Source organism: Cryptotermes secundus, unplaced genomic scaffold, assembly GCF_002891405.2.
Source record: "Cryptotermes secundus unplaced genomic scaffold, Csec_1.0 scaffold462, whole genome shotgun sequence".
In the NCBI taxonomy this organism is placed as follows: Eukaryota; Metazoa; Arthropoda; class Insecta; order Blattodea; family Kalotermitidae; genus Cryptotermes; species Cryptotermes secundus.
Window position 1 is genome coordinate 212,511 of NW_019724744.1, and position 17,277 is coordinate 229,787.

Here is a 17,277-nt window from a genome sequence, read left to right on the forward strand (position 1 = left end):
TTTTAGTATCTGAACCATGCCAAAGTCACATACAATTTTTAAACCTCAGCTCACATTTTTGAGCTACTTGCACGCCTCAAGTTCTGCAGCTACTTTCCTTGTATCTGTTCACACTTTTTTACTGCCATCAAAATCCAGAGTTCTAAACAAAAGGCTGTATTTGCACAAAGTTGCGTGTGTTAATTTTTACTACTGTACTTTTTTTAATTGATAAAATGTCTCCTGTCTAGCCACTATTTTTGTACATGGTAGCATTTGTATTCAAGTTGCATGCAAAAAAAAACTCAGTTATTTGTGAAATTTATTGATAGCTTTATATACATATAATATTCCATCAATAAACGTGGGCAGCATTCCAGTCACAACCTGCAAAGAAAATTTAATAATGTACACTCTGCATTTCATAAAACAGAACACAACTGCATATTGTTACTTTCTCATATATGTAGCATGTTATGAGAAAATACTGTCATTATGAAAGAAATCATTTTTGAGATTTTGATGGATTTATGAGTCCCAGAATACAAAAAAAATTGGTTTGGGAATGCTGTATTTATGATTGTGCACCTCACCAGCGCCTAAACGATTAAGACAGATTTTATCGATACTCAGTATTTTAGAACTTAGCCGTCATATGTCGATGCCTGGTGAACATTGACATTCAGCTCCAAAAATAGCAGCCTTTCACAGAGGCTTCGAGTGAGTTTCAATTTTTTTAAGATGGCTCTAACAACTTTTGCTTAAATTTCAGTAATTTATGGAGATCATCTCCATACATTAAAACTTTACAGGCAGTATCTTCAACAAAATAATGCTACACATAATGGGGGCCTAAATGCAAAATGCCCATTTTACTGGTCAGAGGGACTTCACCATTGTTCAGAATTGATTAACCAACAGTGATCCACCAAGCACAGTTGATTTCAATTCCAAGGGAACATCATGGCCAGTCATATATGAGAAGGTATGTGTAATGTCTTTGTATGGACTTTTACGTTCATGAAACAGGACAGAAGGCTAAGCAGACAAGTGGGCCATCTCCCTACCAAGCTACATGGTGTTGAAATGCACCCTAGAATTTCAGTCAACATATTTCCCAAGCACCATACTTTTGATTCCAGTCTCAAATTTACTGGCAACTGTGGTGAGGCTCAATTGTCTTCCCTGACTAAACAGTTTCTTCCTCAGAGTGTGTGTTCAGTCTTCAGTTATGACAAAACGTAAGTCCTTGAATATATTGTTAATGGCACCCTATTTAACCATGCAGCTACACACCAATGNAGCCTGCCATTTGCTGATGACAGACAAAATACTATCACAATCTAAGAGTGAGAGAGTTTCTGACCATGTCTTGGAGACAGTGTTGATAATGGGTTAATGGATAAAGTTTTGTAATACAGTAAATTCGATCTATTTGTAGAACTCAACATTTTCACAAACACGGGACAGGTGTGAACCATGTAAGATTTGAGGTTCCCACGGAGGTCGATATCACTGTCTTCTGGGATGCGATGCCACTTAGTTTGGTACACTGGTATTTGTAATCATGCGTGAAGCAGGTTTTCATCCTTTTTCAATCTTTACCAGCCAGTGTGGTGGTTGAAATGGGTTTTCTAAAAGTATGAGGATGTGAGTAGTGGGAATGAAGAAGGAATCATATAGACACACTGATGACGTTACAAGTGTGAAAACACGAGTCTTCTTGTGAAATGTCTGTTGCCTATAAGAATGTAATTAAATGACAATACACAAACGAAACAGAAAACTGGAAACAAGTGGGTAACATTTAGGTCACTGTCTTCAGGATATTCAATTTGACAAGCAGTCTCTCACCTGGGAGTGCATGAGTGAAACAGTGCAAGCCACGTGCTTCCACTTGTTGAGCAGACGTGTTCAATTATTTACTTATAAATGTGAGAAGTGCAATTAAAAATTTACATTGTATTTATTAACAATAAACAAGAATGCAATTTTCTATTTGTTTTTTTTTATAAAAAGCCATTAAGCTGAGAAGTGTTTGTACATTTTTTTGTCAATAGGCATATGCTTCTGTTTTCTTGTATTCTCTGTGTTTTTGCACCATTTCCGCATCTTATCCCACCATTAGCCTGTACAATCTGGAGTTGACTGTAATGAAGAACTATGTGCTTGTCATGAATTCAGAAAGACACAACTGACATCATACACTTAGATTTCAACTGGTTGTCCTTGCACTTAATTAAGCACCATACTATGGAGATGTATTATGGGGGAGAGTAAGTATAGCTCTTGTGCATGCTTAAACTGAGCTCCACATAGAGGTGAGTTGTCAGCTTCATGCCTCAGAGGAAAAGCTCTCAGTATCCATTGGGTAGGATGTCAGGTGTAAGAGAAATGATCTTTGATTTTTCAGTTGTAAGGCCCACAGCCTCGTCACTGTAATGACTGAGGTATCCAGATTTAGTATTAAATTTTATTAGAAGCTAAATATAACAAGAAAATATTTTTAAGTTCAAATCTGGGGTTTCGAGTCTTGATTTTATGTCCACTGAGAGGAGCTCGGTAATGTGATGCCAATTCTAAAAAGACTTTGGGAATATTGTTTGTGAAATGTTTGCAGTTATATATGCATAAAATCAGAAAGCCAGTACACTGAAGGTGACCATTATCACTAAGGGTTACTGGCAATATACTTTTTACAGGCTCAGTGTGGTAAAACTATGCCTTCTTCTACTTCAGTTCTGCCAGAAGTAAAAAACGAAGAAAGTGTTAAAATTTATAAAACATGAATCTTCGTATGAGATTTGAGGACATGGTAGTGACTTCTGAGATGTAATATCATGCAGCCTGCTAGAAGTTTACTTCCTTACAAATCGTAAGAGTTTTTTTCTGGCAGCCATGCCCATTGTTTCTAGTGCTGTTTTTACATTTACAGGGTAATTTTTAGTAAATATTTTCAGTGGGCTCTATTCTGGGGTTGTAAATATTTTGAAAATCTGTAGCCAGGCAAATATTTTGGTCACCAGAAGAAGGCAGATCATTGTTTTTTTGTCACCTTGCTATAGCTCCCACCTGTGACTGGCATGCAAGTTCAGTTTATTCTTGTTGTAAATTGTTTGTTTTACACTGCAGTCTAGGCATAACATATCGGCAAAATATGTCAGTTTAAAGCAGAAGTAAAGTTGAATAAAATATTATATTTAAGCATCCTGTTGCACTCTACACGGTAAATGATACAAACTCCGTCCTAAGTGCAAACAATATATATTTATATGTCTTTGATCTTGTTCTTTCTATACTACATGTTTCGGCCTCTATCGGCCATCATCAGGTGTATACTCTTAACGTTGCTGCCACACTGAACCCAGTCTAAAACTTAACATTTAAAAACACAATGTCACATTCTTCGTATTATCAACATCTACATCGTTGATATGTGTCTGGTATGTAGATTATGTTGCACACGTCAAACCCGATATTCTTGTAGTAGCACTCTAAAAATCTTTAGTTATGATGTTTTTAAAACCTTTTAAAATTTTCTCTAAATTTTAAATTTAAAATTTAAAATTCTTAGGGTTACTCGCCCTATGTCTAAGTGCTGGAGCGGCTAGTTCTTGTTTTCACACTGTACAGGTGTTATTTAATGTAGTCTTCTTGTGTGAGTGCCGCTGCTTGTCTGTACTACGTGTGCTACGTGTAGTGTAGAAAGAACAAGATCAAAGACATATAAATATATATTGTTTGCACTTAGGATGGAGTTTGTATCATTTATTGAATAAAATATTTGGATATGAAGATTCTTAACTTCTGGGATAAAATGTGATGCAGTCCATCAAAAGTCAACTGACATTTCAGAGGACAAAGCAGAGCCACCTGTTTCCTGCTGGTTTCTTGCTTGGCATATTCTTGACCCTAAAGATGGCGACTTTCCATTGACAACACAGTGTTATATCCCTGAAGATACAACTTTCCATAACCACTATGGCAAGAACCTCAAATGCTGGACGTGGTCTCCCATTTCCTCAGTGCTACAAATGAATGCATGGAATTTCCAGAACTCCAGAAAGTTAATTATCAAACTGAATACTGAATATGACATCCCACATTGGTGACCCCGATGCGATTGGAAGCGCGTGTGGTGAAGATCATCAATGATGCCCACACCCTATTAAATATGTTATAGTTGTGCTTTGGAGTATCAAAGGTAGACTCTAGACTTAGGGGCCATCAACAAGTTTATCATAAATTGATTCAAAATGCCTAATATTGAGGTTATTCTATTCTCATCCCACTACGGGTTTTGATCTATCAAGATCATCAGTTGGTTTTATAATTACACATTATTGCTGGAAAGTTGCAGGTTCGATTCCCATTAAGAGTATTGGATTTTTCATTTGACCTAACCTTGCAGCCTCACTATGGCCCTTATATTGACTCAGCCTCTAACAGAAATTGGTATCAGGAATCATCCTGAGGGTAAAGGGTGGCTGGTGCATAAGGCTGACAACCTTGCTGCCATCTGTAAGCAGAATGTCTAGAAAACGTGGAAGCCTTGATGTCTCACAACCCTGTGGGGTTCCACAGCCTGTTACAGGGACAGCTTTACCCTTTTTTATCTTTATCATTAATGAAATTAGTACCAGGAATTAATTATATGGGCCTTCACGGCCTGGTACAGGGATAGCTTTACTTTTTACTTTACTTTATTACAATAACAATTTTAAAGTTTTTGTGTTGGATATGTCTCAAACAATGTATGCTACAAGTTAAAATCTAGTGGCAAAATAAAATTAAATAAAAACTGAATTAAAATGGGGGGATGGGTTGTTTGGGGTATTGGTTATTAGGTAGTGCAGATGGGCTTCATAGTTTTTTTATGTTTATTAGACACACAAAAGTTATTTTTGGTGTGAGGATGTGACTGCTCACATGTGGAGTTCATGACCCCCCCAATTTCATCTATTTAAAAAATCAGAATTCCATTTTAACTAATTTCATTTAACCACTATATTTTAACTTTTGACACATTTAACCCTTAGGATACATTATCTGAGACATATCCCACACAAACAATTAAAATTTACATCATCTTTCCTCGGATGTAAAGCGGTTAGGGCATGAATCTAACCACTCGCCTCTGACTAGTGCCAAGGTCAAGAAAATGTGGATCTACATATCCACTCCCCATACACCTTCATGGCGTAGTGCTTAACACTTTGCGGACCACGCACCCTTTAAAAGGTTTTTCGCTTTTAAACATGGTGGACCGTTCGTGTGTTAACGGGTTTTTAAAACACGATAAGTTGCAACACACTATACATCTCTCTGGCTCCACCTAGCTAGCACGTAGCTGCTTGCAGCTGCGTTATAAGGCTCTGGAATGTGCTGACCAATCAGTTACTAGACCTTGCTGTAACTCTATGCCCCTGCAAAGGAAAATAAATGCCTTTATTTCTTCAAGCTGTCAGTCAGTAGTTCAATATGGATCAAAGACCAAAGTGGTTGACACCCAAGCGATTTCTTGGAGAACAAGAAATATCTGACTTCTTCTATGATGAGCTATCTGATGTCCCTTGTGAGTCTGCTAGTGATAGCAACTCACAATCTGATAGTGAGTGTGGCAGGGGCGGACAAAAAATTGTGACCACAGATAGTGAAAGTGACCATAGCTCCGACAAATGTGCGGGTAGCAATATTTCGGGGACAGCCACATGGGGAAAAGTAGACAAAACGCCTGCTTTGGGACAGTTTACTGGAAATCCAGGGGTGAAGCAAATTCCATCGGACCCAATGCAAGTGTCTGAAGTAGCGGAACTGTTTTTTGGAGATAGTTTCTTTGACATGCTATGTCAGGAAACTAACAGATACTATCTCCAACACCGTGAACATTATGACAGAAGTTATAAGGCACTGAAGTGGGTGGATGTCACTTCAGCAGAAATGAGAAAATTTTTTGCAATTATCTTTCTAATGGGCCATACAAGGAGGGATAATCTGAAAGAGTATTGGTCAACAGATNAAATTGCCTTCTAGGCAATGCCGTGTTTGTGCAGTTCACAAGAAAAGGAGTAGGACTGCCTACATTGCAAGTTTTGTGTAATGCCACTTCACAGAGGGGAATGTTTAGAGAAATATCACACCCTCAAGCACTTCTAGAAGCATTGGTAAGTTTTCTCAAAAATTTTAGTTCATAAAATTAATTAGGAGATTTTATATTAATTTTTAAATTGAACAGTGCACAAGTTAGGGTAGTAGATATAAAAATGCCGGTCCGCAGGGTGACTTAAATATTTAAATTGCCTTCTAGGCAATGCCGTGTTTGTGCAGTTCACAAGAAAAGGAGTAGGACTGCCTACATTGCAAGTTTTGTGTAATGCCACTTCACAGAGGGGAATGTTTAGAGAAATATCACACCCTCAAGCACTTCTAGAAGCATTGGTAAGTTTTCTCAAAAATTTTAGTTCATAAAATTAATTAGGAGATTTTATATTAATTTTTAAATTGAACAGCGCACAAGTAAGGGTAGTAGATATAAAAATGCCGGCCCGCAGGGTGACTTAAATATTTAAATTGCCGGTCCACAAAGTGTTAAGTAGGCAAGCACAGGGATAACTTTACCTTTATTCCTATTTTCTGCCATTGCTCTTTATTCCTGCATCCTACTATCCTCATAATACCTTTTCCTGCATTGATCCTAACCATCTTGTTCAAAGTTATGTCCTTTCATATCTTTGTGCCTTCACACCTCTATATATGGTTCCAGTCTTCCTCTTTGCTACAACACATCTTTTACTTATTCTTTCCATTCTCAAATAGACTCCATGTTCGACTCTTCCAATTCCTGCTTGCTTTCGATCATTCAGCTGTTCCCCCTTTGTTCAAGTGTGTCCCCTAATGTATTTGTCTAATCTGTTTCCCATCACCTTAACCAGTATTCCATCACTCTGATTCTTTATTTTCCTGTCTGCCCCTCCAACAGCTTCTGAACATTAAGTTGGAGAACAGCTGACAGTTAAAGCTTCAGGACTGTCACTGGTGACCATATTTTTCAACATCTGTGCTACAGTCAGTGTGTAAGGGAAGATGGTTTGTTTGAACCTGCTACAAGACAGTTTTGTGGGATACATACCTGACTGGCTCCTGCAGACGGAAGCAGTCGGTTACTATCTTCCATTTGTCTCCCTGAGCTGTTACTGTAAAATTTTGCTGGAATGGGCGTGACACCTTGTCTTGGAATTTTACAAATCCACAAGCAAGAATCAAGAATGTCAGCTGATTGGCCACAGCTACATCTGAAATAATATCAGTGAAACCGTTTTATACATTTTAATACTTTGTCCCATCCTAAAGCCTTCTGGGGAGTGGTCTTTGGAAGCATATGTTGAAGGTAAGAGAGTTAAATTTAGTTCCTGTCCTTCCGAACGTATTACAGATGACATGCAGATATCTATACATACACTACCCCATACACCTTCATGGCATAGTAAAGCATGGGGGACAACTTTACCTTTTTTTTTTTGGTACCACAGATATAACCAAAAGAGCTCATTATGCAACAAAATCGTAATGAAGATTTGAGGCTCTAATGCGATCGAGTATGAAGATTACTTCTTGGATGTGATGCTGCACCGTCTGGTGCATCATTATCACTGTTTTGGAGGAACATGCTGCCTTCATCTTTAGGACAGAAGAGTAAGCAGAGCATGGAATAAAGTGATACAGATAAAGAGAGAGGGAAGACTTCAGCCTTAAGCAAAAGAACAGAATATGGAAAGAGAGTGCTATCAACTACCAAAAGATACTAGGGATGTGCAATTTTTGAGACAGAACAAAGACAAAAGATAACTCAATCTCAATATTGATTTTCAACTCAAAGTTCTAGAACTCTGCAGATAAATGTCTTCTGCATACTGACATGCAACATGCCTGGTCATTCTCATGATTCATGAGGTTAGCACAGGTAAAGTTATATCCCTCCCTCTCTGCCCACACTGCATTTCTATTTCTGCAAGAAATCAGTGTTATAAATTGTGATTACAGTGGCAAAATTGGTTTTGTAAGGAAAATTCTATTTCTCAAAGTATTTCCAAATTCTTGTTTTCATCTAGCCTTGAACTGCAAAAGGCATTCTTTCACATGCCTAGAGGATACTCTAGACTTGTCTTTGGGTCTGTGGGATAACAGGTTCTCTGAGATTCAAATCTCTGGAGGACTAATTTACTATAAAGGTGCTCACCGAGTACAGGCTGAGAATCCAGAGACGTGAGTGTGTGTTCTGAAGGTGGTAACCCTTCAAAAAACTTCTGAATCAGTTCTTTGCCAACAGTCCCATTTCCATTCCATACTAGGACCCCGGTGTCCAAATAGTACCGTGACATCAGCTGCAACAAGCAAATCCTGCTGTCACATATTCTTAATACCATGGTTAGTATTTACTTGTAATTTATTAACACTGTATCAGTAATTCAGACTATATAATATTGAACAACTGGATGGTGGCAAATAATGATTTGGAAAGAAGGTGGAAGGAAGAAATTTTGGCTTTATTTAACCCTTTGCACACCGCACAACTAAATCAGCTGGGGTACTTGATTTAAAACTACAGTCAAAAAACTGACTTACTTTCACATGAAACATATTTACTGTTAAAAATGTAAAGTAAAGCTATCCCTGAAACAGGCCATGGAGGCCCACAGGGTTGTGAGTTGTTGAGGCTCCCACATTTTCTAGACAATTGGCTCACAGATGGTGGTGAGGTTCTCAGTCTTGTGCGCCAGCCACCCTTTACCCCCAGGAATATTCCTGGTACTCATTTCTGTTAGAGGCTGAGTTGACCCCAGGGCCACAGTGTGGCTGGAAGGATTAGGTCAATTGAAAAAATCCACCTCATTGGGATTTGATCCCACGACCTTCTGGTTTGTAGCATAATGCCTCAACCAACTATGCTACTGCAAGCCCCCTATTTACTGATATTACGAATGTTTTTATCTATCACAACACAACTCTCAATAGTTTTATTCACATCAAGTGTGTATAGTGAGTTTATTGATCTTAGTGGTATAACATCTGCGATACATTAACACAGCAGGGTGCATTGCTTGAAGATACTTGCTGCTGTTCAAGTCACTGGAGGAAAGACTTGTGGCTTTTCCTGGGCAACTGTATGAAACAGCATTGGCATTTCTTGCAGGTAGTTCTGTGGTAAGGCTTGACAATCAAGAGGGTTAAGACACTGTCCTGGCATTTGAGGAAGACCATGAAAAACCTCAATCAGGTTAATCAGTGTCCTGGCTGAGATTCAAACTTCTCACCTTGGAGGCTTTACTCCTTAAGCCATCTTGCCTTGTAAAGTAAATTGTAATGAACTGTTCATAATCTTTATGCAGTAGTACTCACATGGCGCCTCTTGTCCACGCTTTCATAGTACAACTTGGTGAATTCCTCCGCGGTGTGGCATGCCTGGTCAATCTTGTTCTTCAGCTCCTGCCAACAGCAATAATGACAGAATTGTGAATTTTTTCATGATTGTACAGGAACATTTTATGAACAGTGAACTGCAGAGACGTTTTACAAACATTTAGGTCCCTGGAACATAAGAACCAGAAATAGATTTTTGGTTGTCACAGCAAAGAATATGCTTCCATCACAGAAGACCATCTTCAGCACGTATACCATATTAAAAGGAAACTTTACAATTCATATGTATATTGTCAAGTGCACGGGGTTTGCCGTGATGAATAACGGGTTCTGGATTTGATGATTGGGTTTATTGGCACTACTTCAAAACTACAATCAATTATAGCACTACTGCTAATCTACCCATTTCACAAATCACTAGGACATGCTCCATTTTTGTCCTTGTACTCTCAACTGCACCAGGTCCAATTCTGTTAATTTCACTCTTAGTTATTCTGGAAATGGTGGTGGCACAGTCCATATAAAAAACACCTTCTATTCCTGTAGCATATTGTTACAGCTACATGTTAACAGTTCTGTTGCCTAGCACTGGGCATGGTGTGGATCATACTGAAAATACTTCTTCCTCCATCAGAATTGCTGTGCTACCTAGCAACTAGCTGTAGTATGGTCCACAGAGAACATAGCTTGCTCTAATGCGTACACTGAGCCGCTGCCTAGCAATGGTCATATTCGTCACAATATATATACTGTAATGTGTTGGCTGTGTGACATGACAACTAACATCACGCTGGTCTCGGATCTGGCAAATTTACTGCACACTTTTATCCACAATTACATTACTCACAACTTCGGTATCTCTATTACTTCTCCTGCCGTAGTCACTTCCAGGCTTCAACTGTCTTGATTCCATTCATTCGATACAATCCAACAATTTTTAACTGCTAGACTTCAACTCCGCCAAATACTCCGAATACTAACTGGCTTCAGTGGCTGCTATATTTCAACTGACTCCTTAGGCATTCCAGTTGGACAGTGGAAAATACACCTCGCATCACTGTTGCGTAGTCGCCGTGTTTACAGAGGCGTTGCTGCTGTGTAGCAACCAGCGCGCTTCGGCTCGGCTAGGCACGGCACGAAGAAACACTGCTTTCCTTACTGTTGCATAACCTCGATCCACTGTTGCGCAACTTGGCTTATCATTGCCACTGACCTACTCCAGTCCCATCTCATCTATTTATGAGATGCTACTGCTGTGCCCCTTGACCCACTTTTCACCGCCATTTTCTCTTACATAAGTCATCACTATCCCACCGCAACTCAATTCCACCCTGAAGATGAAGGCAGTATGGTCTTCCGAAACGTTGAGTAGTTTCGTAACCCCCTACCAGACTATACGGTTTGAAGCCCCAGAATCCCATAAGAGGAATCGTTAACGCTGTGAAAACCTCAATTTTCATATAAAATGTTACATATTTATATAATGAAGGTTAGGAAAATATAATGTAACATGTAAAATACCATTGCTAATTAGTTCACAAACCTGTTCCATGACGTTTAATGTCGCAACTATAGCCGAGGAATGACGTATACCTTACAAGTTAAACTTTGGATATTCGACACAAGCTGTTTCCTAATTAATTACAATTAAATACCAAATTATACCACACGCTCACTCTGCGCACAGCATCCCAAAATGTCTCGGAACTCGTGAGATCTCGCGATCAATGATCACGTGACCTCAACTTCTACAGTTATTTTTTCAGGCATGATGGCGCCAAATGATGGTATCCAGTTTTATGTTGATATTTTACCGTGTTCGTGGTTTTGGAGAATTGTTGGTGTAGGTGATATTCATCTACAATACTTCTAGATTTATATATAGCTCGGATGTGCTTGTTACGGTGAGTCTGTGGCTCGTTACAAGAAGCAGAATTTCTAATGAGGACATGTTGGTTAGGCTGATGACAGAGACATGAATCCTACCTTCAAATCCTTTCATGAACTTGACAGAAGTGCGACTTATTGCTGATATTTGCCTCTAGCATAGTCAAAAATTTCGTTCAGTAAGTAGATGCAACATCAAAATAAACAATATAGATCAATAATGATGTCTCTCAATCGTTCATCTATGCAACCAAAGATTAATGAAACATCGCTGCAGGTGCTGCCATCTGTGTTGTCAATGTCGTTAGGCCTAAAGTTGGGCCGTGGGCACGATTCGCGATATTGAAATGTAACTTAAATTATCATTTTGCACTAAATTTGCGTGAAATAATGTTCGTTTGCGATATTCCTGGTGATATACCGTTGTTATATTTCGCGATATTATCGAGTTATGTGCTTGAATTTAGAAAGTATGGCCAATGTTTACATCCATGTCTAGGGAGGCACCATCCATTGAAGACAGTCTGCTCTGCAATCAGCCTACCAAGTTTATGGTATATTAAGTGTAAAATAGTGATTGTGTGTGTTGTGTATACGACCAAGTTACAGTTTAAAGTGTGTCTGAGAGTGACATTTGTGTTTTAATGCTTCAGCTTCTGAATGAACATTAAGATTAGATGCCTGATGTCAGATGCAATGCTTCATGAAAACTAACCAGTGTGTAGTAAATACTTTAAAATTAGGGGCTTTTATAAATACAGAGAGATGTATAACATGTTATTAATTAGTAATAGTGATTAAGTGACACAACTCCAAGTAATAGTGATCCAATTTTGTAGGTACATCATATCCCTGCACCTTCCTTAAGTACAGCTTCAAGTATGTAGTAAGTATTACAACTTTTGGATCAGATTTCTATTTCTTAACAATAGAGTAAGCAACATTATAAATGCTACATTATAATTGGAAAATTGGAAATATGTAGTCATATTAGTATTGAACATTTCATAAATTGTTTGTTTGTTTTTTTATGCCTTTCTAGGTTGTGATGCTGCAGCAGATATCCATGTATATTTAGTTTTATCAGATCAGAATGTCACAACGAGGCAAACGCCAACCAAATAAAACAGATGATGGCCCTAGTAAGTATTTTTTTTTGTGTGTGCTGTTTGTGCTTTGCACCTTAGAGCATTTGGGCACAAATATATATGATTATAAAATTTTCCAGTCCCTGCCAAGCGGCGCAAATGTCGTCCGCCGACGGCGGAAGAAGAAGAAGCGACTGCCATGGATGCTGCTGCAGCAGGTGCTGTATGGACTCCACGTCCACTTAATGATCTCAAGATCTCAAGCATTTACAACCGCAGCGCAACGGAAGCTCCAGCAGAGGTAAGTCTTGAGCTGTCATTACATTGTGGATCAATTGTGTGGCTGTTTCTAGCAAAATGTTGCTGTGCAGCCATTTGTAATGTTTTATCTTTCTTTTCTCAGTTTGACCAGGAGATGTTTTTGTTAATTCTGCTGGGCTTTGTGTTCAGAAGTTTTATGTTCCTTATTCCTACATAAAGGTTAAAGTGTTCAAATTTTTAATTATACCAGAACTTTTACAAATGTAAATCCCTTTTTTGCATGAACCGAAATACTGTGGAGTATACTCTCACTTGCCCAACACATATGGGAAATGGGGGTGTACTGATTACATGAACCTGCCAATTGCATGAGAGAAACTTACAGAAGCAATACAGAATCAGAACAACATGTTTTCACTTTTGTTCTTGCATGGGAGTCATGTTAGGTGGCATATCAGTTCGATGGGTGATTGATTTCAGATGCATATATTGTAACATGGTCTCAAATTCACCTGATCTTTACTGTAATGGCATCTGTGTGTGGGGGTATGACAGGCAGTGCCACTAATGTCAGCTAGAAGAACTTCCATGTGCCATGTGGTTATATGTTCAATGGTATTCACATTGCTTGGTCTTGTGTGTTGTGTCTGTCATATGGGAGTTTTAAAAATGCAATTTAATTTTAATGTACTCAACTAATTTAGACTTATTTCAGTTAATAGCATTTGCTCTAATATCAATTGCTTGCTGGCAGGGAGCGGAGAAGGGAATATTTTGCCCAGAAGTTCAACCATTTCCACCATTTCCAATGCATTTAGTGCTGCCACACATTGGGAGATATGGAAACCTTCTGTGTAGTATTTATTTGTGTTTGAATTATGTAATTTCATCGACTGTGATTTTGTTTGGAACTCAGCTGTCACATGAGGAGTAACTGTATACTTGAAGCTGAGAAGTGATGTCTTTCTTGCTCTGGCTACTAAGATGTTTTGACTGCTTGGCGTAGTGATCTAGCCCTGTAATTGTATTTGCATTAGATTTGTGATTTTTTTCATTTTGGCAACAACAGTAACATAAATTATGATAAAGAACAAACTTAAGGAATGCAGAATACTGTGCAGAAAAACTAGTGTTAAACATTTCCAGCTTTGCATTCAGTTCGTGTGTCATTGCATGCAGGGGTTCAGCATTCCTAATGTCACATTGTGCACAATATAAATGTTATTGTGAAGCTGAATTCCTGCTGGCAGTTGTTTGGTAGTGAAATGAGTACCAGGAATTAATTAAATAATTTTCCTTGGGAGTAAAGCACGGCCGACATGTAAGGCTGACAACCTTACTGCCATCTTTGAGCCGATTGTCTAGATAATGTGGGACCCTCAACGTCTCACAACCCTATGGGCCTTCACGACCTGGTACAGGGATAGCTTTACTTTACTTTTTTTTTTTTACTGGTTAAACAAGACCTTTGTTTGTTGTTCTGCAGTGTTAAATATTGTTTGTTTCTCTGGAGGAAAACCACAGATTGAGCCATGATAGGAAAGGAAATTCTACAATAAATATTGGACTTAAGTGAGATTAATTTAAATAGGGTAAAAGGTAAAGCTATCCCTGTAACAGACCATGGAGGCCCATAGGGTTGTGAGATGACGAGGCTCCCACATGTTATAGACATTCAGCTCACAGATGACAGTGAGGTTGTCAGCCCTTACATGTTGGCTGCCCTTTACCTTCAGGAAGATTCCTGGTACACATTTCTATTAGAGGACCCCAGGGCCGTAGTGCAGCTGGAAGGACTAGGTCAATTGAAAAATCCAGTGACCTCATCGGGAATCAAACCCACAACCTACCAGCATGTAGCATAGTGCCTCAACTGACTACATTACTGTGCTCCAAAATTATGTCACTAGAAGTTATTATTAGGGTAGTTAATTTGAGGAATGTATGTTGGGCTGTACTTGTAGCTCACATAGAAAAACAAAATACAAAATTTTGATGGGGAATTTTGCTGTGCACTGAGCACTTCTGGGATCAAGACAGGCACACTAGGGTAATATAAGGGTATTTCAGATATATGTAAGGTTCATTTAATGGTGCTGTCGTTATCTGAGACTGTATAGTATTGAATGATAGGATGATCAGTGAAGAACGGTTTAAGAATGTGTATGGAAGGAAGTTGTTATGACCAAATTTGAGGTACTGTCATAGCATTTGTATGGAGGAACTGAGGAAACTCATATCAGGAGAGGTAGTCTTTGGGCGAAGATGTAAACAGAAACCTCATGAGCCAGCTTATGTCATATGAGGGTGCCTCAATTGAAATCAGTTGTTCCATTATAAAGTGTCTGTATTGCTTGCTGCTTAAATGAGTCACATTATTGAATGTGCACCATATGAGGCCAGTGAGGCCCTGCATGTGTCAGGATACACACATTTAATTTCACATGCCAGCTGAGTGGCACCAGAGTACTCACGCTTTGTCGTATACCACGTACGTATGGACCTCACTAGTGTGCTCATTTGCGGAGTCACAGTAAGGTTAACCAAGGTCACATGGCAACTTTCTGCAGGACAGTATGGGCATGATGCATTTGATGTGGCCACAGCATCACATCACGCACGTGCCTACTATGAAGTTTCGATAAGCATGTGTCACCATGTGTGGCTTTCATTCTGCTATATATGATGGTTGGTTTGAGATTTGAAGTACTGAGAAAGTTGACTCACATGGTAAAAGGCGACTGGTTTGGATCCTGGCCAGGACACCAGCTGTCCTGACAAGTTTTTCCTCGGTCCTTCCACGAAAATCCTGGGATAGTACCTCAGATTGGGGTATGACCTTTTCCTTCCGCATTTTTTTTCAATTAATTATTCACTAATCACCCTGACATTCACTGCTGTGTAGTCTGAGTGTTTAAATGGTAAATACATGGGATATAAGGTTCTCAGAGCTGTAGATACTGAGATTATGGTCTTCACTCCATGATCCCAGTCATCTTAATTACTTGATTTGTATCTACAGCAACCCACACCTAGAAACTCATGCACCCATAGCTTAATACATTATTCCACATGAACTGTCATTTTTTAAGTACGTCGTCATGCTGTTTGTGTGCGTTTTTGCTACCATCAGCCGTGCAGCATGCACAGGGTTCATGGAAGAGCAGCACAAAACAAAAGTGAAACAACTTCTGTCATAAATGTGCACTTTAGTAGAACAGTTATTTTTCTCTGTGTTTCACTTGTATTAAACAAAGGCTTAACCCCATGAAGCATATTGTCAAGTATACTTTATTGTAGTGTCTAAGTGTTGCAGCACGCAGCATCAGGATACCGTGTATGACATAGTTAAGTATGTGTAGATGTCAGCACTAAACATGTATGCTTGTAGAAATACACATTTACCTTAAAATAATTAGAACTCTGATGCCCCTGTCAGCTGTTCAGAAGCTATGGGAATCATGGTGTTTGGTTTTGAACCCAAACTATGCTCAGAAAAGAAGGCATCTGAGAGTAAAGGATGTTAGTTTCAATAGTGTGAGCTGAATTGAACTGGCTAGGAATGAAGTCTGGTGATTGGTTTTTCTGTTTACTGTGTCAACCCTGCAGGTTCTAGTACTGAATAATTGTTATTTTATTAAAATTGATGTCCTGATGTTCAGCATAGTTTATGAGTGTACTAATGCTGCTGGTTTGCTGTTCAGTTGTTCAGAAAGGACCTGATCAGTGCGATGAAACTACCCGATTCAGAACCACTGTCACCGGATGAGTATTGGGTGATCACAGATCAGTGGAAGCAAGAGTGGGAACGGGGCGTGCAGGTGCCTGTGAACCCAGACTCTCTACCTGAACCCACTGTCACTGTGAACCAGTGCTCCGGCAGCAGAACACAACACCATGAGTTTAAATTGTGAGTAGAAAGAGATCATCATATGTTTGCAAGTTTTATTAACCCTCTGCGTGCCATAAGCCAAGCTTACTTGTGTTAAAACTGCCACAGCCCAAGTGATCAGCTTGATGTTAATCACTTTGTGCAGTATTTCTGTCAATATATGTTATCAAGCGTGATATACGGTTTCTAGCAGAAAGAACAGACTTTTGCATGGTCTACACCTGTGGCTGTTAGTCTGAAATCTGCAAAAGTATTGCGGGTTTTCTGGGCAACTGCATTACCCTCCCCCCAAGTAGTCTATAAGTGGGGTTTGGCAGGCACAGGGTTAATATGTAAGATTTGAGGTTTTCACGGCGGTGACTATGAAGAAAGCAGTGTTCTGAGATGTGGCACTGTGTAGATGTGGCGTTAACTGACGTTTTGGAGGGACGTCGGTTAACACCACATCTACACGGTGCCACATCCCAGAAGACTGTTTCCTTAAAAGGGTTAACGTGTTTATAAAATAACGATCATGTTAATCACATGGGAGACTTTGGGTTTTCCTGGTAGTGATTATGAAGGGTGCTCCCTTCTGGGTTGTGACAGCCAAAGTCTGGTAGTTCATTGCCACTGTTTCAGAGGAACCAGCAGCCTCCATCTTCAGGGTAGAAGATAGAGGCAACACATTTCTCTGAAACACTGGCAACAGCCAACCAGATTACACAGCATCACATAGGAGAAGACAGTTCAGATTTATTTGTGACATGGTGG

At 39.2% G+C, this 17,277-nt stretch overlaps 2 protein-coding genes across 5 annotated transcripts in view; one reads left to right on the forward strand and one right to left on the reverse strand.

Moving 5' to 3' along the window:
• Positions 1-284: 284 nt before the first annotated feature.
• LOC111862800 (NTF2-related export protein) lies at positions 285-11,103 on the reverse strand. 2 transcript variants are annotated; one of them, XR_002842500.2, is made up of 6 exons: positions 10,940-11,103; positions 9,376-9,462; positions 8,216-8,360; positions 7,109-7,271; positions 5,211-5,405; positions 285-366 (listed from the first exon to the last, which is right to left on the reverse strand). XR_002842500.2 is itself a non-coding variant. In XM_023848488.2 (5 exons), the coding sequence occupies exons 1-5, from the start codon at positions 10,946-10,948 to the stop codon at positions 360-362; spliced, it is 411 nt and encodes a 136-aa protein (XP_023704256.1). In that variant the 5' UTR covers positions 10,949-11,103; the 3' UTR covers positions 289-359. The 2 variants fall into 2 exon arrangements, 1 of the variants encoding a protein (XP_023704256.1); XM_023848488.2 differs by lacking the exon at positions 5,211-5,405 and having other exon boundaries at positions 289-366.
• A 55-nt stretch (positions 11,104-11,158) lies between these two features.
• The window catches only part of LOC111862796 (PHD finger protein rhinoceros), a 39,341-nt gene continuing 33,222 nt past the window's right edge, over positions 11,159-17,277 (forward strand). Inside the window, exons 1-5 of one of the 3 annotated variants that reach the window (XM_023848474.2) lie at positions 11,159-11,300; positions 12,123-12,169; positions 12,326-12,425; positions 12,512-12,672; positions 16,337-16,542. In XM_023848474.2, the coding sequence (XP_023704242.1) occupies positions 12,377-12,425; positions 12,512-12,672; positions 16,337-16,542 (416 nt within the window). In that variant the 5' untranslated portion in view covers positions 11,159-11,300; positions 12,123-12,169; positions 12,326-12,376. Of the gene's footprint in view, positions 11,301-11,332; positions 12,001-12,122; positions 12,170-12,325; positions 12,426-12,511; positions 12,673-16,336; positions 16,543-17,277 lie in introns of those variants that run through there. The other 2 variants (XM_023848476.2, XM_023848475.2) reach the window with 2 other exon arrangements.